The sequence below is a fragment of the Megalopta genalis genome, chromosome 1 (assembly GCF_051020955.1).
Source record: "Megalopta genalis isolate 19385.01 chromosome 1, iyMegGena1_principal, whole genome shotgun sequence".
NCBI classification, from domain to species: domain Eukaryota; kingdom Metazoa; phylum Arthropoda; class Insecta; order Hymenoptera; family Halictidae; genus Megalopta; species Megalopta genalis.
Window position 1 is genome coordinate 7,924,132 of NC_135013.1, and position 21,478 is coordinate 7,945,609.

Consider the following 21,478-nt stretch of genomic DNA (forward strand, 5'->3'; position numbering starts at 1 on the left):
ATCAAATTCAAATTATTCGTACTTAATCATTCTAACTTCTTTGTTATTATCGTAAATAAATTAAAAAGATTTTCTCTTACAGCACACATTAAAAGGAATTTTTCGTCGCAATTTTGTTTATCCGGGAAATGAAAGTTATTTGAATTCCAAAGTTTCATTTGTTTTAGCAAAAAACCATCTCTTTTCATTCATAAAAAGAAACTGAAATATTAAAAAAGAATTCTACAACTGTTCGATAACTCTGTAATGAAACTATGTCAAATGTCGACTTAAATGCTTTATTAGTATTCCAGGTATATTGGTCACTGTACTGAAAAATACAGTTTCGAGAAATGGTCGATGTTCCGAACTCCGAAGCGTCGAACTAGTTGACTCGTAACTTCATTATTTTCGCGAATTTCGAAAACAAATTGCGCGAGTATTTTTCGAATGTTCTACAGCCGAATGAAAATATTTTTAAGTAGTCAACCTTTTTACCGACCAAGGTGTATGTTGTCCTTTAATTCATGCCACCGAAATTGCAATGTATGAATTTCAATTTCTGAATTGTGGAACTTCCCTCGTAAGTACATTCGAATCTCGCGCGATGCGCGCGCTTTTGCTCGGTAGGTAAAGTTGCAGGAATCGTACGATCCAGGCGACTCTAGTTCCAGGGTTCCAGCGATACCGGAGTACATAGCCAGTTATGCATAAACGGTTGTAAGGTGCCAAGCACGGGAGGAAGGCGCATAGCTCGCCCAGTGTGGTTGGTTCAGTGTCAGTGTTATACAGTGAATGTACACGGTCGATTTCAGTGGACTTGTACGACAAGGAAGGGTGTGGAGCACCGAGAGCCCTTTTCCGTGGTCGACATTGATCTTCGCTGTGGCCAAAAGTATTGAGTGAGAATGCGTAAATTTTGACGACGTGTGACGGTCACGCTCAGGATTACGTTACTCGGTAGGTAGAAAAACGTGCTAGTTATTCAGGGGAAAAAATCAATGCACACTGCTCGCGAGCCACGTGTGTGTTGCAGTTATGAGTTTTCCCGTAAGTTTGTTTAACGATCGAAACGTTCCGTGCAGTGATCGTAGAACAATTCGGCAAGTGGATACCGAGACCTGTAACCTCGAGAAATAGAAAGGGAACGGAAGAAAATAACGGTGACGTGCCTGCGTGTATGTGTGCGAGGATATTGTTGCGAGGAAGTCTTCGACAATATTTGGAGAGTACAGGACGTAACGTAACGTAACTAGAAGCATGCCCGGTAATCGAGGAAGTGCCGTGCTCGGCGTAATGCCACCGCACTATTTACACGAGTTGCCGGCGGAAGACGAGGAACGGCTCGAGAAGATATTTCAAAACTTAGATCAGGACGGAAACGGGAAAATAGACGTGAAAGATTTGTCGAAAGCGCTCCGCGAGGTCGGAGTCGACAAATACTATTATGCCGAGGTAAGTAGAATTTGAATATTTCCAATGCGGACGTCGCATGTGGCTTTTGCGATCTACGTTCTCAATGGATTAGTTGTAAACTAGTGTTTATAAATTAATCTTTACTGTGTCGATCGCGTTGACTTTTGTCGCTTTATCTATCGCAGTTACAATTTCCGTTAAAAATCACGGTACTAGCAAAATTAGATTATTCATCCCGTGAAGACGCATGTACGCATGTATCGCATACTGCAGATATTACATAAAATTAAGTCTTCGATCATTTACATAATGGAGCGATTTTAGCGCGATTTAACACACAAGCGCTTAACAAACAAATTGAAATTTCATCGATGTAAGTTTAAGTTTTATAAACTATTTGAACGTTCAAATTTTATTCTCTAATATTAAACGTTCAGAAGATAACTGTAAGTTATAATGTTTTCAATGAACCTATAAAATATTAATATTAATAATATAATATATATTATATTATTTAATATAAATTTTATATATATATATTATATTATATTATATGTATATATAAATAATAATATATTATTAATTATATATAATATAATAATATATATAAATATAGACTCCGATTTGTTTCGCTGTAATAATTATAATACCAAAATTTTTTCGAAGTACGTATTTCGTGACCGTCTCGTTTGTTTTATTTTCAATACGATGATAAATATCTCTCTACTTTCTAGATTTACAGTAACTGTTTCTTTTCAGGAATTCTTGGCTCGGTCGGACAGCACAAAAAGTGGCGATATTAGTCTCGCGGAATTCATACATTATGTCCGCGAGCATGAAAAAAATTTACGTCTACAATTCACTCATCTTGACAAAAACAAGGACGGTAAGTGAAACTGAATAAGAAATATTAAATAATTACAATTCTGTAAGCATGTTAAAATTGAATTATTTTAAGTAATTTCTATTGTAAATTTTAATATATTTGAATTTATTAAAAAAATAACTGTGTTGGAATTTTGTCTGTATACTAATTGATGTACGATCTTGAACTCATTTCAACCCGGAGACACAGAAAAGCTTCATTATCTACCGTGTGTTCCGGATAAGCAAGCATCACCCATCGCGTCATCATATGTAACAGTAGATAATGATGTCTGCGATCCGAGGGTTAAGACCGCCTCAAGGTCGCATTATGTTTCATTAAATTTTTGACGCAATATAATTTTATTACAGTTCGTTATCGATCGTTCAAAATATTTTCTGACGTCAATTTCTGTGATTTTATAAATTAAAAACAACGTCATTTGCGTCGCGGAAATTTCATTGCCCTTGTACGTTATTGTGTCGTATTATTAATTTGATATTGACTAATAATAATTTTCGACTAATGTCGCAGAAAATACATTTTTTTTCCTTTTCTTTATGTTTTTCACGCTGTGACACAAAATCTATGTTTATAGGAAGAATTGACTTGGAGGAATTAATAAGATCGTTCGAAGAGCTAGGGATAAAGATGGACTATGACGAAGCGAAGAAATTACTGCAACGGTAAGTTTTCGCGTAATAACGATTTTGTGCAGATCGTTCGAATGATCTCTAGTTGAGTAGAAATTATAGTTAAAACCATACACACTACTCAACCGACAACAGCATGAGTCATCGCAGCTTTGCATAACGGGGTCGATCCGTTGATACAAATTTTTTTTTTTATTTATAATATGTCAAGACGTTTTATTTTGAACATTCTTCATCGCTATCGATTTATATGGCTTCTATTGTCCGATTTATAGAATGGACAAAGATGGAAGTCTTACTATTAGCTTCAACGAGTGGCGAGATTTTCTACTTTATGCACCAAGTACCGATCTCCTGGGCCTCATTGAATACTGGCATCATACGAACGTAAGTATGTTCACACGATTCTACTATTAGCGTAACTGCAACATTAGAAAGTAGCACATAGAAATAGGATAACGTAAAATAAATACGTTGTCTTTCCTTTTTTTTTGTTCAATTTTTTAACAAAATACTTCAACAGTGCATAAAACATAATATAAAATTCACTATAATTCACTACTAAACCTATTGATCTAACATTTTGCACGCGATGGCCTCCATCAATTTAAATAAACATATACAGTCAACCTTCTCAAAAATCATTGACAGACTAAATCATATACAGACTAAAAAATCCTGTATACACATATACATAGAAGAAACTTACCAATATAGACATACGAAAATTAAAATAATTTATTTAATAAATTGTTACGAACGAGTTTCCGTAGTGTCTTTATTTTGTCTCGGCCCTTTTTATTTCCAAAATTATACATGCGAATCCGCCAGTCCGAACAAGTAGTAAAAGCTCCACATTCATACCTGGTTAATGAAACACAAACGCAGCTGCGCAAATGGCTCTATGCGTCTGTCTGCTGCTAGATAGCCATTGTTCGATGAACTCGTAGATGTAATTTGCATGTGTACAAGTGGTAAAGAGACCGAGTCGAATCCGGGCCTTCCATTGGTCGACAGAGGGGGCTCGACCGGAGGTGTGACGTGTGGCTGTCATTCGAATAGACCTTGATAATCTGCCAGCTGTTTCCAGTACCTTTCCCCGCTATGTTAGGCGAACCACCTCTACTCGTCGATTCGGTTCGTAGGCGCAAGCGCGGTACAAACGCTTCGCACGCATGCGCCGTCAAAGCCACCTTCTTTTGTCTGCATAACCGCTTACCCTCACTGTAGTTGAAAGTTGGAAGGGTTGCAAATCGAACGATGCGCTTTCTAAAGATGTAATTCGGTTCTCGAAACGGTTACCGAGTGAAACTTGCATCGAGTGTGATTTTGAAATCGGAAATACTCCGAGCAAATGTTCAAATTCGTTTCCATTAAGAAATAGCCGACGTAACGTTAACAGTCCTCGCGACAATTTGTAACCCTGACATGATGCATAGGTGTAGCGCACACGATAGATACATGCCATGTAAACGTATCAACATTAAAATATATGTTTAACATTAAAAGTGATAATGGAAGAAAAATACTCAAATTGTGGATATCCGCGATCACTTGCGTGTCAGTCGTTATCGATGAAACATAGAGTTAACACGTCTATACTATACCTATCGCAAAACCGTGCCTAATTAGACCTTTTCTTTCTCTCTGCGTGAACAGATAATACTACGCAAGTCGCATTACAATTGTTTTCCTCTCTTTTCGATTGCCACGACAATTAATGATAAAATATGATTTTATGTGAAAAAATATTTGGCAAAAGTATATACGGAGCACTGAAACAAGAAATTAAGTCGAACTTTCTCATAAACGAACTAATGAGTGGACGTTTAATGGAACGCGGTACTCTTATAACATTTTCTAGTTCGAACTTGATCATATGCGGCGGGCTTTCTTAGGGTGGCGAAATATCTCTCAACGTTTCGTCAGCCGTATGTGCTAGGCTGTGAGGTCATCGTCTGCTGGATACAGACCGACAATAAGTGCTGTACCACAGATCTTTGGAGCCCTACGCCTAGAGGCAGCGCCGCCTCGAAAAATTGTCGTCATAAATTTTAAGACCTCTGTGTGCGTGGACCGACACTTTATGTTCCCTCTAATTAACCATCGACGCAAGTAAGACATTTACATTATTTCTAAATGTAGTTTTACAAATAGAGAATTTTATCGTTCCCTTGCAAATTGAAACTTATTCAAGCTTTTCGAGTATATATCACGAGTTTGCACTCGTGTGTGCCGATGTATGTGTATCTGTTCGGAGGAGTAAATTTATTCACCGTTCGGTCTAGCTTCGGTTTCCTGAAAGGATGACGCACTTCATTATTCCACGTGTATTTCCGTAATGCGGCTGCAACTACCATGAGACCAGATCGGCATTAGTCAGAGCGTGTACATTTCGCATGCGTAACGCACACGTATACGGACATTAAATCGATTTAGTATGAACAAATTTTTATCTTTTCTCTTATATTTATCCCGATCTACCCTGTTAAAAATTTGTCGAAGTAGTTATCGCTTTATAGTTGCGGGGAAAACCCGCTGTATCGCGGCAGTTACCACATTTGATTCACAAGTCAGGATGTTTAACTTTCACGTGGAAAGGGGCCACGTGTGTTACGCATTCTTCTCGTACCTGTCAAGACTCGATTGAAACGGAATTAAATTTCAGAATTAATGTTCTAGACTAGTTTATAGAAATTGTAATAGCAACAACATTCTCGCTCAAGCTTCTAATCACATTTTATACACTGTTTAAACATTCTAAAACATTTATATATAATTAATACAACGTATTTCCATGTATTATTAATAGAACGACTTATTTCAAACATCTGTTACTCAAAATTTCACTATAACACACACAGACGATCACATTTGAAGCGAAAATAAATTTATTCTCTCAAATATTATGGTTTCTTTTCTCAAAACTTTCATCGCGAAACGATATATTAAATACGTATTTGAACTGTTTCACATTGTTCCTTCTCTATTTTTATGTTTCATTCGAACTATATAGTATCTGATATTTGCTACTAATACTTGCTGAAATCATTAGCACGAAATCTGAATATCTGAACTCGATTCATGAGCATGCATGCATATTCTGACAGGTGTATTCTGCTAGATGACATATACGTATGTATACGTATGTATACGTATTATGTTACGCATACTATAGAGTAGAATTGTAAAATCATGGTGGGGGCATCCCCGGACGAACCGATATCTTCGTTCCGTTTCCCCCACCGTTTCTTCGCGATCTTCTCTTCTCTTCAGTCTCGAGATCGGACTCCGAGCTTTCGAATAGGTGGTTCGTGGCGAGGCTCGTTTTTTCCGATTCGTTGTGCATATGCACCGTCGAATAATTCTCTTTCGTTACCGGTTCCGTTCGTTAATCACGTGTCCTCACAGATACACCCGATTCGAGGGTATTTAAGATTGTGACACAGCCACGCGAATCCTTCCGCGTTCTAGTCTAGTTTTTCCGGTATAAGGGAACGCACAGTTTTCGGTGAAAACCGCGTGCTTGATTTCCGTTATATTCCGAAGGGATGTACACGTTTAAAAAACCGGGCATTTTGAAGCACGAGAGCGTTCCGTCTACCTGTCAGGTTTGCGAGGAATTTCTTCAAGGCTATCATGAGCTTCTGCAACGGGTGAGTGTCTCTGTCTCACCATGCTGTTTTAATGTAGCTATCTATGGACACACAAAGGGGCAACGAGTCCAAATCCGGCCGGGAATTGCACCGCGGTTCTAACCTCTATCCCGCATTTAAAATAGAATTTCAAAAGTGAGGTCTAAACGTGAGAAAGCTTAATTTTCATGAAATTTCCTTGAATGCTTCTGATCAATTTTTAACGAATAATCCGAACTCATTGTGTGCATGGCATAACGATGAGATTAAGATTCGCATTTGAAAATGAGAATTTTAAGGTTAGATGCAAGGAATCCTACGATAAATTAACACAGATTTCTGTCCACCGAATCGGTTGAAGGTTATGGAAAAAAGATTCTGCGAAAATATCACGTGGCGGTAGGAGAAAGCGAAAGTTCAAGAGTACCGTTTCTTGCATTCTTGAACGTTCCGGCCGACATTCTTGCGAAATTCGTTCCGGCTGATAAACGGCTGGAACATTTGCATCAATACGAAACAAATATTTGTGTATCGGATACTAATTATCGATGGGCAATCGATGACGCGATGTTGTTTTAAAGTGTAAACGATATAAAATATTCTGTTCACTTCGTCTATATTGCGTGCGATACACAAATTCTTAGATAAAAATGGGATTGAAAATGATTGAGTAATTAGCACCAGTAAACCGGCGATAACTGACAGTAGCTAGACTGAACACGTGTCTTACAATGTTTCCGCGCTTACGCCATTGTACATATAGTTTCTGAATAGTACGAGTTTTCATCATTTTGAGGAGAATTTTTTTAGCAATTTAGACACCATACCGTTAAGTCCTGTAATATATATTGGCAAATTGTTGAACTTGTTCATATGTATAAAGTGATGATTCATCGTGAACGTAAAATTTTCTGTTGCTTCTCCACTTTGTTCAAGATCATTCTGATTGAGCTGCTGCCACTGGAAGCAATATGTACATTCGCGCGGGAACATTCTCATACATGTGTAGTATATAGTGTTCGAATGGACGAGAAGTAAAGATTCATTGAGCTAAATAAAATTAAAATGATCAACATTAAAATAATTGTACCATGAATTTTGATCTCTGGATCAGATTATAACGTACTTATTCGAATCTTTCGTAAAAGTAAAGTCTTTTATTTGTAACGAACATTTCTATTGTTTCATGTAAATCGTATCATAATTTATATCAATATATTATAGCGTTAAGTTACAGTGTCCTTTATTATTAAGTTAATGCTATTATATTAGAAGACACGTGCGCGGGAATATTGCATTATGTCAGTGACATTGCATAAGGCTGAAAGTCCACACGTAACGGTATTAAAAACAAATAGTTGCATAAAATGTGCGCGTGTCGCTTTCTAAGAATACTTATTTTTCTACATTTTTTGTAGCTTTCGTACAAGCAAAATATTTACATAAATCAAAGAACATCGTGCAATAATTTTTTCTTTGCTTTACCACGTTCAGTAAATAATTTTTAGAAAAGTGATAAAGCAATATTTAAAGTCGTATCGTAAAGAAGCATTGGCATTATTATAACGACCATTCATGTACGATACTTTCAATACGAAACGTATTCTAACCGGTGATCGGACGATTGTTATCTGACACTCGACTCGCGATATCGATTTTCTCATAATTTCAAACCATCATTACTGCCGTTTGTATTTTTGCCATGGACAATAGATTATTTTGTAGCGATATTGAGAAGATTAATTGTAATGTTAACGGAAGTTTCAAATAGTTAATGCCGTCTCTATATCATTCTTTTGTCAATCTTATCGATAAATCTTTTCAACCCAAGCGACTGGTATGCACGATTATCTATAAGTCAGAATTCCATTCTTCTGGCAAAGCTGGATTTGCGGGACCATTATTTATGCTACAAAGTTCTTTCTCGAACCGCGGACGATTACACGCCGCAAATGTGTTAGTACATGCAAATGAAATATTTTAAATATGATTACAATGTGTATTACCACGTGCAATGATTCAGCCAATATAGATCTTTCATTATTCAGCATTATTCATATACATACACAGATTAGAATAGATATGAATTTGTTTATGTTAATAATAGCCGTAAATGTTTTATCTGTTAAAATGAACTTTAAAATGCTAAATGTATTTTATTTATCATTTAAAACACGAATCTCAAAGTAGATCTAGATAGTTGCACAATTACATGGTAATCGACTGAAGTAAATTGCTGTCGTAATTTGTTGCCATTTTCTGAAGAATTACTCGGTGTACATAACATTGGTGAACAACGTTTGCGCGCAGAAGTTCAGTAAATAATATTGAATTTCACGAGATCGATACGATACACATTTATGAAATATGATACACCCTTTCCATGTCTACGTATGTACATGCAAAATATAAAATATACAAAATAAACAGTAGGTGTGTGGTTAAAAAACATATTTATATTTTTTAAACATATTTATGTTTTTTTTAAATTAAAAATATAAGAAATTTATTAAGAAGTTCTAGCGATGAAGTCGAACACGTTACGATATCTGTTTTTTCGGGCATTCTCGTGAATTTTCTTTTCTTGTCGCTCAACCAGGATTAAAATAATCGGTCTCGTGACCGGCAATGTCTTTGCGCTGTGCAAGATATTGCCCGAATAGTAGCGGATTTGAAGCCGACATTGGGCGAGACACCAAGTGCAATCTGTTGGCTCGCGGCCCAACATAACCGCAGAAAGCTGCACGTTTCTTCTTCTTTCCAGTTGTGCCTGAAATTGCTTCGACTAAAATCGAAGATACCGCGATAGGATTAATATTTGCCTTTTAAACACAGGCGATGGATACCGTGGACGTCGATACCATCCTCGTACTGCACGAAGTGACGTATCTGTTCAGATTTGTTCAAGTGTTGGAATATTTCTTCCTTGTCTGTCATACTCTGTCGTACCGTCATAATGCAACCATTAGAAGAGACAAAACGCTTCTTCGGTTTTTGTTTCCCTAAAGATATGTTAAATAATTTCCGCGCCGTGAATTTCCATCTAATATCGAAGGATGTTCTCTAAAATATTTAAATATATTCCGAGGATTCTCGAAATGCTTTTTTTCCCCGACAAATTTCAAGTCGGTATTTTCCGGGAATAATTTAACCATCGAAGTACCATAAAATGTTTTACGACCTTTTTTACGCAGCAATATCGATAGAAGCTGCTTGTGTAATCAATGGAAGATCTACAAGCTCAAAATCTAATTCATTGAAACCCGACAATAAATCTGGCTTCCTCGAAGTAATTTCGTCCGGCGATTTCTCTGTGTGTTTAAAAATTTTAATCTATCACGTATACGTGGTTAAGTATAGTTTCACTAAAAACAAGATTAAGCCTCAGCTTAAGTGTAGACAAATTCAATAGTAACGGATCCATGTTGAGAAGGTAGATCTAGTATGAAAGCGCAAACGGTCTACGAACATCACGGGTACGGTCCTGTTTTTGTGGAAGTCACCTTGTTCAATTTGTTTTCTCTATTATATGGTACTCTTCGATATGTTGAATCCCAGAAATAAAAGACTTCAATTATTTCTACGTCGCGCACGCATTTAACACGTGCAATGACATCTCGTTCACCTTCACTTATCGAAATATCTGGCATATCCAATCAGTGATATAACATTCTTTTTTTTTTTGTTTCTACTCCGAGCAGACTAGAATATTAACATTTGCACCGATATTAGCGCAAACTGTTAACAGTAACCAACAGCTATGATAATTGTAGCTACATATATCGTCGACTAACCATATTATTAACAAGTCCACGTAAGTACTAAGTATTGTCTACAGTGCGACCGTTAACTGAAAACGTAGAATATTAAAGACGTGATAAAATGTTGGCAAAGACGCAAGATAGCCATTCAATTTCAAACACTTGATTTTATCATTTTCGATTACCTGAAAGTTCTTTTTTCTAATTTTTCATTCTTCCTTTCCATTTAAAATAATTTTCATAATAATTTCATATCTTCGTGTCTCGAACAGTCTCAAGATTTACCTAGTTTTCCAATTAAAAAAAAAAAAGGGTACAACGTATACAAATACATACATTTTTTTCTTTCGACCTTTCATATGCGTGACGATTTTTTTTTTATCATCGTTGAAAGAACGTTGGCCGCCGATTCGTGTGAACTTTCACTCTCCGATTGTCCAAAAATCCGATCGTTGCCAAACTGTTTTCTAAATAGTTCTCTCGCGCGTACGTCGAAATTGTCAAGGTCGTTTCTAGGGGCGCGCACTTTGAATTATTTCGGTGTGAGCAGCGATGTTTGAAAGTATTATTACTGTCGGTACGTAGAAAAAGAGTGATGTAACGTCTGCGGTAGATAAGACAGCCGAAAATCGAGCACGAGTATATGTACGCGTGAAAATTACAGGCTACTCGCTGTTCAAGAATTATCTGACAAGTCGTCACTCCGACTCAGCGACCACCAAATCGAGTATGGTCCGGTTCGCGGTCGTGATTTTAACAATACCGACGATGCTAACTAGTTCATACTGGCTTCTTCGAATACAAGGCAGATAAGAGAGTCTGGCACAGCTTTTATTTCTCTTTGACTCCATTCTGTTCGCCTTCCGCGAGAATAAAAATGTGAAACGGGACACGTTCAAGTTCGAACAGCTGCCGGTACAGGTTCATATTGTTGCGCATGCGCGTGCGACGATACGAAAGAAAAAGAACTATGTGAGAAAGAATTGAATGGAACCGACGTTGAAACGCGTGGAACATGACGATTAGAATTAATCATTCGCGAATCATTTATCCCCGATTTATCAGAGCGAAATTCAATTTTTCGCGTCATGGACTGTCTTCAAATGCAAGGCGGTTACTCTTTGTCGGTACATAACGTGTACATTACTTTAAAAACGCCATGCGATCGAGATTTGAAATGTATTTATACAGGGTTAAATTGGCTATAATTTTTCCATGATGGTTTTCAGTATATGGATATTGGAGAGGACATTGGCGTCCCCGAAGATTTCACGACTAGCGAAATGGTCTCTGGAATGTGGTGGCGACACTTGGTGTCCGGTGGTGTAGCGGGTGCTGTTTCACGTACGTGTACCGCGCCTTTGGATCGGATTAAAGTGTACTTGCAGGTGAGCTTACAAAATAAACATCGCAGGGAACGTAGACGAAATATAATTATGCTGATTTTAATGAAATTTATGACGAAGAGATATAATTTCAGGTACATGGAACTCGACACTGCAAAATAACGAGTTGCTTCAGATACATGCTCCGTGAAGGGGGATCGACTAGCCTCTGGAGAGGGAACGGTATAAACGTACTTAAAATCGGACCTGAAAGTGCGCTAAAATTCATGGCGTATGAACAAATTAAGAGAGCAATTAAAGGAAATGACGTACGAGAGCTCGGACTGTATGAACGATTAATGGCAGGATCTTTAGCAGGAGGAATCAGTCAGTCAGCTATATATCCATTAGAGGTATTAAATAAGTACATTAGTATTGGTGTAACTGAGAATACTAATGATAATATCTTTAAGATATGAGACTATTCGTTTTTAAATCTAATATTGTTCGACACTGATTCCTTAATTTAACTTATAACTTAAGCGTATATCTGATAGATTTATACAGTAGATATACTATTTATATGATCTTAATAGTAATATATGTTCAGTCTACATATCATATGTTAATGTGTCAGGTACTCAAAACTAGATTTGCACTTAGAAAAACTGGTGAATTTGCCGGTTTACTTGATGCAACAAAGAAAATATATAACCAAGGAGGTCTAAAATCTTTTTACAAAGGTTACATCCCAAATTTAATAGGGATCCTTCCATATGCTGGCATTGACCTGGCTGTATATGAAGTAGGTACCTAGAATTGATGTACGATTGAATATAATAGATATTATAATTCTAATATTTATATTTTTTCCTTACAGACTTTAAAAAATAGGTATTTACGTACACACGACAAAAACGAACCACCACCGTTTTGGATATTATTACTATGTGGAACCACTTCTAGCACAGCTGGTCAAGTGTGTTCATATCCGTTAGCTTTAGTTAGGACACGATTGCAAGCCGATATAGCTCCAGATAAATCTCCTAACACCATGGTTGGTGTTTTTAAAGATATTATTAGAAAAGAAGGTGTCCGTGGATTATACAGAGGTTTAACACCAAATTTCTTGAAGGTATATCATGATTAATTATAAAGTTACATCGACTATATTTTATATAGAGATATGTGTAAACTATCTGGTTTTTTTTATTTCAGGTGGCTCCAGCTGTATCAATTAGTTATATAGTCTACGAGAACTTCAGAGGGCTATTAGGTGTCAATATGACGTGATGAAGATTTATATTAGGTAATATTAATTTTATTAAATTATTCTTTAAATCTATCTAAAGATATATAAGCCATTCAATCATCGGCTAGTGTAATAAGCAATTCGGGCACATTCTGCCCTTTGTTGAACGTAACGTCGCTTATTTATTGTTAACTTGAGGCTTTTCCAATTATTTGAGCGTTCACTATTTCTATTTTTCCCGGACGTATCAAGCTATCGTCGTATACCAATTAATACACGTTTGTGAAAGATTTCAATCAAGAGGCTACTTACAATAAAATGGCCAGTATAGGGAATTTGAAATAACTTCTAATTCATTTCTGCATGTACCTAATGCATATTGTATGTTCGGTAGATCGCATTAATGATTTGATTATAGTCCCTGTTGATAACTTTCATTCATATTTTTTTTTCTCTAAGAAACAGAACGCATGTGTAGATCTTTAATTTCAAACGATAGTACAAATATCTTCAGAAAATAAGTATTACGACTTAATTTCATTTTATCTTTTCTTTTAGTTATTAAAATGTAAAAGAAAATGAAATTTTTCACACACCATTTACAAAATGTTCTAAAAACGATTTAACATATATATATATATATATGTACTCATATATATGTATATATATATATGTATTGGTAATACGAAACATGGTTTGATCAAAATGTAAACGACTGTATTCCTTAACAAATATACTAGAAAATGTTACAAATTGTGAAAATAGGGGGGGAGTAGGGTTATATTGATACTGTGATATGTATGGTTATAAGCTAAATTGGAAATGTGATTCAGAGCATAACATTCATTCATCGATTGTAAGAAAATTTATTTAATTTTTCTTAATTCTATCGTCCAGTTACGCGTTGACAAATAATAATAATAATAATAATAATAATAATAATCTCTCGGCAACCAAAATGTTATGCTATGAATTGCAATTAGAAAACTGTACGTTTCATCGATGTTTTTTATAGTTCATGTATTAAAATTTACTTCACAAACGGCGTTATTTATCACACGTTTGTTCCAACATAATTCATTCTTTAACTATTGAATTTTATGAACAAGCTGTGTATATCGTGTATATTATAAATATGTACAGTGATGCTTTACGGAAGTGTATCGTCGCAAGATAGTATTTATAGCCACGTCTATTCACTTTTACTTTTTGAAGTAATAGCAAGAATAATTACAAATGACAAGTGATGGTGGTAATGGTCTGTAATCTTCGTAATGCATTCTGAATGAACGCGAGCTAATATTTATGGAACAAGTTTTATAAAATTAGAGGACCTTATCACTATTTTCCATCAACTTTCACATGGGCAAAAATCTGCTTAAATGCAAAATCACAGAACCCGCGTTTTGGGTAATTCTAGCATTTACATTTTAAGTACATTTTACAAGAAAGTATCGTAATTCGAGTTAACATCTGGTGTAATTTTACGTTATAAGACAGTCATGATATTTTCAGAAGAAATACTTTGTAAATAATTCTTATAAGTTAAAAGGGAGCTATACAAAATTTCTTTTTAAGTACGAAAATCAAACATATTATATAGCATTATACAATTTTTTTACAAAATTTATATCCACTCCAAATTCAGGAATAGTGCGAATTGGTGAGAAATATTTTGGTTCTTTTTATGGCTCGATGTTCATGTACACGTAAGACTTTTGTAAAAAATAAACATAATTTATACATTATTGTAAAACAATTTGGTTCCTAAGTAGTTAACACTGGTTGTCGATTTTGACTGGTAGCAGATTATGTATACATGTTTAGTTACATGATGCAAACGATCTTCCTGCCTCAACCTATTATACATATATGTATATATATTAATTATAATAATTATATTAATTCCATTTAAGAATATACATAAGAGTTGTGCTTCATATAAAAATAGTCACTTTTTACTGTATTACCTATTTACCTACTACTACAATTTTATGTCATTCACCAAAGAATACCTTTTATGATTTGCCAAACAAATATATAATTATGTTATTCTTCATATATCTATCCCTACATGCAAAAGATGACATGATATTTATTCTTGCAAATAAAATAATTCTGTAGAAATTTTACATTATTATTTTTCTAATTAATTTGTATCTTCTTGATGTATCTTCTTGAATTCAGTATTAAATAGAATTTTTATTATTGGAATCGTGTACTTTGTATTCTGACTGATTGTAACCGTATTTAAAATAATGTGTTAATAAATTTATTTGTAGTACATTGTTGTTACAAAATTTTCGTGCATAATGATTGGGCAAATAACTATTTTATTTTATTTATATTTTAACAAAAATACAAGTTCTTAAAGTAATATTTTATCCATTTAATGTATATTTTTTTTTATTAAAAAGTTGTTACAAAATAGAAGCAGATTGAACTATACATGTTTATTAATCTAAAATGTTCTTAACCTTTTGTTAATTATATATTTTTATTCTTAACTAAAAATAAATATAGCCACTACAATATATCCACTAGAAAAGAAAAAACAAAAGACCAATACAGAGCCAGTGTATACTGAATGCTTGTACATTTGTCAGGAACATATTTCATTTATTACTGGAGCTATTAGTTTTTATACGAATTTGTAATGTTCGTTTATTAGTTTTGTTGGGTAATATTGCACATTTTCACAGTAGCAACTAATAGTAAAGTGATGTAAAATATTTCATCTTGTTGTATCAAAACTCTATTCAGTATATACAAATATATATATATAAATGAAAAAAAAATGAAATATCAGAAAATTATTCTTAAATGCTCGAAAGAACAACCTAATATATTTGAAATAATATGCAATGTCAAACCGACATTTCAGCACAAAATTGTCAGAATTCTTTTTCTAAACTACGCTTATCTATTAAATATTATTTTAAGTAAAATGCACATACATATGTATACAAAATAGTAAGCCCAAGAATATGCTAAACATCAGAACATGATATCAGTGCGGAATGTCACAGACGGTTTTTGGGAAATATCTTTAGACTGTTTGTAAAAATTTTGCAGCATCTTCGTCTAGGATCCAATACAATTCTCCGTTGTGTGGCTGTACACGAGCAGCTGGTAAATTTTCTCTATCTTGCAAGATTTTCTGCGAGATATTAAATTGTGAAAATAGAAATATGGCTTCTACATAAATATAATCAGAAGAACGTCCGGTATAATTTTAATTATATAATCACCTTAATAACTTCAGCTTTGCTAGATCCAGTAATGGCAAATATGCATTTTTTAGCATTATTTATTACAGGGAGCGTGAGCGTAATACGAAATGGAGGCGGCTTGGGAGAGTCATTAATTGGACAGACCCATAGGCTTGCTTCATTTAAAACCTTATGGTTAGGAAACAGTGAACATGTATGTCCATCAGGACCCAATCCCAAGAGAAGTACATCGAAACATGGAACACGGTCAGGAGGAAAGAAAACGGACATCTTCTTAATATAATCTTTTGCAGCTTCTTCAGCTGTAAATAGGATAATCTATGAAATAACATAAACAAATTTTTGAATGGAAAAGTAGATTCTAAGATATTATTATTTTACCAGATAAATCTGCATTAATTTTTATGAATTGATCCTCTGTTACTGGTATCTTTCCTATTAATTTTGCTCTATATTCTCCATAAGTTGAATCATTACTGTCAAAAGGGACAACTCTTTCATCGCAGAAGAAAAAGTACCATTTAGTCCAGTCAGTTGTGATGCTGGGTAAACTCTGAGCCAATAGTTGCACCAAAGAACCCCCTGATACATACGAGTGTTTCGTTATTAAACAAAAATGTTCAATGTATACAATAATTTGGTCAAGTCAATGGTAAAGTCTTGAAAATAAGTACAGTGAATTAGCAGCAAATAATAAACACAGTAACAAAAAACAAACTTCCATTATATAATTACACAATGTAGTTTACATAATTTCTAACCTATAAGATTTTACGTTTTAAAGGCATTGAAATAAAATGTATGCAATTACTAATGTAAATGTAATTACTAAAATTTTGGGAATAGTAAATTATATCGATAGTGAATTGAGATATGTCACCTGATAATCCAACTTTGAACGTTTCACCGCTATCAAGTGCTTCTTCGGCACTTTTTTGAAGGAGGTTAGACAAACATGATACCACAGATCCGTCCCGAGGGTCGATTAATATTTTCTCCATTATTAGCGATCGACTTTTAGACAGCTTTCAAATTTTTAATCATGCGTAAACCCGACGTGTTGAGTGGTACTAACTGGGAAATTTAAAGATGCAAGGTGATATTATATAGTTGCAAAGCATTGGTTAACATGTAATCAGAATACAGTCATGCCTCACCATAGTACATAAGCATTTTTATCCCCACAATTTTAATGCGCATTCAGGTTCGCGCAATTGCTTTAGAAGACGAGGAGGAGATGATCGAGAGAGACAGAACGAAACCAGAGGGCTCTATGTGTGAGTACCCACACGGACGAGAAACCTAGGCCGTCTCACTTTACCGTGCTTGCGGTCTCACTCTTTCCGCGCATCCGTACACCTGGCGCTCCATCTGAATTTTAATAATTGTAGAAATGATTGCCGTTTCAAGACGTTCGCAAATACGCTGGATTGTGTGGTCGAGAATCCTACGGAACGAGAAGTATGAGTCGAATATCGCGCCAAGTATTTCAAATGCAAGCATGGTAAAGTGAGACAAGTCACATTGGTCATCGGTGTGACTTGTTTCGCTTGTGTTGTGCTAATGTCATGCTCTCTTGCTCGCTCCCCACTTCCCTCCTTTGTCTAAAACTGTGAGGGCAGCACTGTTTAGCTGTGAAGTGTCAACCAATCAGAGGAGAAGCAGTTTCACTACGCTTCATAATTATAAACCGGTTGCCCCCGCCTTGGCTTACTATGGTGAGGCACTACTGTACATATATACAACATTAGAGACTGACAATGATACGCGAGGATCTTACGATAACATCCTTCCGAACGTAATTCTGATTGGGATCTTAATTTATTTTACGTGAGAGACATATTTTCATATACCGTAAGATCTCACAATATAGATCGCTTTTGTAGGAAAAGAAATTGTGCTTAATACCAGTTACTTCATTGACATAACCTATAACCAACACATTCTCTCACAATATCAATTTTGAGTCCATCCTTTTCAATATTTCTCAAGTAGAAAGTATACTAATCTTGTTATGAGATTTCCTTCATAAATCAAAACGTACCTACTTATCAACAAAAGTGTAATTTAGTATCGAAGAACATATACATTATACTTACAGGGTTATTCACGAAACTTAGAATCTGCCGCGTGAGATAGGAACAGAGAGGAAATATGCGCGGCAACAGCGCCAACAATTCAATATATACATATAGAACTGATCACATTATACATATGCATGTACATACATGCGCTATGCCCAAACGTAATTCTCTTTATAGACATTATAATGTCGTGCGATTCAAAAGATTTAGTGCGACGCTAGAGAGAATAAGAAAAGTTTCTTTTCGGCCAGATTGGCTGACAATTTACTTACATATATTGTAGCAGTGTTATGTGGTATATAGAATAATGCGGGATCGTCGTAAATCAAAGCATAAATAAGTATTACTGAAAATACCATTTTTAGTATGTCTGTATATTATCGTGAGAAATTTTGAAGCTTAATTGAAGCTGTAACAGTAGCTTTAATTAGAGTATCAGCTAATTACATATGTATAGTACATATGTATATGTATTGACTAGCAGTAGAATACGAATGTATCATGCCCGGATTTTGCAAAAGTTGACGTATTTAAAACCCGGGTGTGGACACTCTTGTATCTTCTCATCGTTTCTGGCATATATGTAGGTACACAATATGTATGTATTGGCATGCACACATATGTATGCATATACATACAGCAGAAGAAGGTGTTGAACGTGGTATGTACATACATACATACATACACACACCATACATACATGTCAGGGACCAGAGTTTTCATGGTGTATGTATGTAGTATGTACGTGTATTCATACATGTCATGTTGCGCTTTGCGCTGTTGCCATTTGCCACTTCGCCACTGCCACTTGCGTTTAGGTTGTAGATATACATATGTACATATAAAGTTTCGAGTTAAATGAATAGCCCTGTACAATTAGTTTTTGATAGAAGTTACAGGTTATAAAATTTCTAATGACTACTGAAACACTTGGATACACGAAATCTTGGGATCGTGTTACGATGAATAGTAGTATATAGACGAAGGCAAAAATACATTAAATGCTTACCATTCAATTAATCGGAAGTATTGCAGAGCAATCATGTCATTCTGTGTTCGCCTTGCTCGCAGTAAACCCATTCGTGTATTAGGAAGTATAGCTATGAAATGTTGGGCATTCTGTGGAACTTATATACTTGCTTGTTTTCTTTTATACTGGTTGTATGGTGGAATATCAGCTTTTTTCCTTCTTTGTTTTGCTACTACAGGTACACTCAATTATAACTTATTCAATCAAATTCGTCATTTTTAACGGTATTGAATAAAAATCTTGATTTATCTTTACAGGTATACTGTATCACAGAGAGGATCAGCTTGTGTATCGTCCAGAATGGCCAGCTAATTCTCGGGTATATGTTCCTGCACCTTCAATATTTAATTTACCTTATCAGAGTATATACACTAGATCAGGAGATGGTACAGTACTACACATGTTCTTTATTTCCAAACCAGAAGACAAAGCAAAAAAGGTGCCTACCTTATTGTTTCTCCATGGCAATGCTGGTAATATGGGACATAGGTCAGTGGTTCCAAATATTTTGTTTGTAATAGTTATCGTAGACTTTGATACTTAAAGTGTAACAGTACATTTTACAGGAAAAATTAATGATTAGTTAATGAACGTTTTAGGTTGCAGAATGCAGTCGAATTATATTATACTGTCCAGTGTAATATTTTAATGCTAGAGTACAGGGGATATGGATTATCGCAAGGTTCACCATCCGAAGAAGGCTTATATATGGATGCTTGTGCTGGAATTGAATATTTATGTAATCGAACAGACATAAATACTAATGAGATAATTGTATTCGGAAGATCTTTAGGTAATACATAGTTAAAGTAAATGACTTACATTAAAAATTGTAATTTATGCTTATAAATTATATTTGTCTTTATAGGTGGAGCAGTAGCTATTAATTTAGCCACAAAACCAGAGAATTCTCAAAAAATTTGGTGTCTGATTCTAGAGAACACCTTTACCAGCATTCCAGATATGGCTGCATTGCTATTTGGACTAAAATTTTTACAGTATCTTCCACTCTTTCTATATAAAAATAAGGTAAATTGTTTTTTGTACTACAGAAAAGGTCTACAAGTTCTCTTAACAAATGTTTTATTCCCATTATCATCAGAATGATTAATTAAATTTTCTTTACAGTATCTGTCAATTCTCAAAGTACGGTCAGTCACAGTACCTACATTATTTATTTCTGGATTGGCGGATACATTAGTACCACCACGTATGATGCAAGATTTATACAAGAATTGCAGAAGTTCGTGTAAGAAAATTCTTCAGGTCACAGGTGGCACACATAATGAAACTTGGTGTCAGCCAGGATATTACCAAAACATATGTACTTTCTTGAACGAGTTGAGAGAGAATCCTCCTGCTCAAGTGACGTCTACTCATTGGCAAATAGACGATATATAATAACATACTACCATGCTCACTTTTTGCCCAAAGCGATGACTATATTTTATATGTTGTTCACTACTACGTTAATATGTATTTTAAGAAATAGAGTTTAATACTGTCGAATACATTCATCAATTTCTATTGTGATCATTAATTTTATTATAATTATAATTCATCTCATAATTGACTGGGATCAATCTTTTTTCACGTAAGTTGCGATAATGAACACTAGTTAGTAATGTCGCAGAGAATACAATGTCAGAAATCAACGAATTATTCTAAGTCTAGTAAAAGCATTCATCTTGACTAAAGTTTGCAAATGGTCCAATGAGATTCAAGTCCTTCCAATATTTAGATCTTTATCTGTATGAATTCGACGGATTGGGTATGTCAATAATTTGAATTTTATCGACTGTTTTTATATTTAAATGTATACATATTTAACATGAGTGCTAATGTATTTATGTATGAGGACTTAGGATTATATATGCATGAGTGTGCATGTATTTATTTGTTTTTTGATGAAATTACAATATATGTATATATGTATATATTTATACTATATTGAGTATTAAAAGTGAACATTTTTAATCTTTCTTATTATTCTAATAGTATTCAAATGTAATCAATTTTTTAACATGAAGTTGCCTATCGTAATTGAAATTCTTTTTATTACTTCATCGAAAGAAACATTTTGTATTTCTAAAGTTTTTTAAAATCATACTTTTAATAACTCTCCAGTAAAATTTGTACTTGTTGCACTGCGTAATTAATTGAAGAAATATAGCTTTTGTAATTTTAAACAGTAAGAAAATAGCAAATAAACTATGTAAAAATAAAACACAATGACTGTGCCATT

General features: G+C 34.6%; 3 protein-coding genes and 1 long non-coding RNA gene across 11 annotated transcripts; 2 read left to right on the forward strand and 2 right to left on the reverse strand.

Annotated features, from left to right (window-relative positions):
• The first annotated feature begins 679 nt into the window (after positions 1-679).
• On the forward strand, positions 680-14,834 carry SCaMC (Short Calcium-binding Mitochondrial Carrier). 7 transcript variants are annotated; one of them, XM_076520301.1, is made up of 10 exons: positions 680-939; positions 1,016-1,434; positions 2,155-2,281; positions 2,859-2,946; positions 3,189-3,300; positions 11,539-11,697; positions 11,790-12,047; positions 12,272-12,439; positions 12,515-12,769; positions 12,853-14,834. In XM_076520301.1, exons 2-10 carry the CDS (start codon positions 1,240-1,242, stop codon positions 12,925-12,927), a joined length of 1,437 nt encoding a protein of 478 aa, XP_076376416.1. In that variant the 5' UTR covers positions 680-939; positions 1,016-1,239; the 3' UTR covers positions 12,928-14,834. The 7 variants fall into 7 exon arrangements, with proteins under 7 accessions (XP_076376416.1, XP_076376413.1, XP_033340276.1 ...); XM_076520298.1 differs by having other exon boundaries at positions 1,065-1,434; XM_033484385.2 differs by lacking the exons at positions 680-939; positions 1,016-1,434; positions 2,155-2,281; positions 2,859-2,946; positions 3,189-3,300 and adding an exon at positions 4,376-5,028.
• LOC117228566 (uncharacterized) lies at positions 3,083-3,991 on the reverse strand. The gene is made up of 2 exons (XR_004492340.2): positions 3,778-3,991; positions 3,083-3,335 (listed from the first exon to the last, which is right to left on the reverse strand). It is a non-coding gene; the product is annotated as an uncharacterized LOC117228566 (long non-coding RNA).
• A 365-nt stretch (positions 14,835-15,199) lies between the features above and the next one.
• On the reverse strand, positions 15,200-18,358 carry Pgls (6-phosphogluconolactonase). Of its 2 annotated transcripts, none has more exons than XM_033484387.2 (5): positions 18,219-18,358; positions 17,000-17,193; positions 16,501-16,701; positions 16,138-16,421; positions 15,200-16,046 (listed from the first exon to the last, which is right to left on the reverse strand). In XM_033484387.2, exons 2-5 carry the CDS (start codon positions 17,118-17,120, stop codon positions 15,936-15,938), a joined length of 717 nt encoding a protein of 238 aa, XP_033340278.1. In that variant the 5' UTR covers positions 17,121-17,193; positions 18,219-18,358; the 3' UTR covers positions 15,200-15,935. The 2 variants fall into 2 exon arrangements, with proteins under 2 accessions (XP_033340278.1, XP_033340279.1); XM_033484388.2 differs by lacking the exon at positions 18,219-18,358 and adding an exon at positions 17,277-17,430.
• Positions 18,359-18,512: 154 nt separating this feature from the next.
• Positions 18,513-21,210, forward strand: Bem46 (abhydrolase domain containing 13-like protein Bem46). Its single transcript, XM_033484386.2, has 5 exons — positions 18,513-19,411; positions 19,491-19,722; positions 19,833-20,026; positions 20,102-20,262; positions 20,362-21,210. Exons 1-5 carry the CDS (start codon positions 19,246-19,248, stop codon positions 20,632-20,634), a joined length of 1,026 nt encoding a protein of 341 aa, XP_033340277.1. The 5' UTR covers positions 18,513-19,245; the 3' UTR covers positions 20,635-21,210.
• Positions 21,211-21,478: the final 268 nt, after the last annotated feature.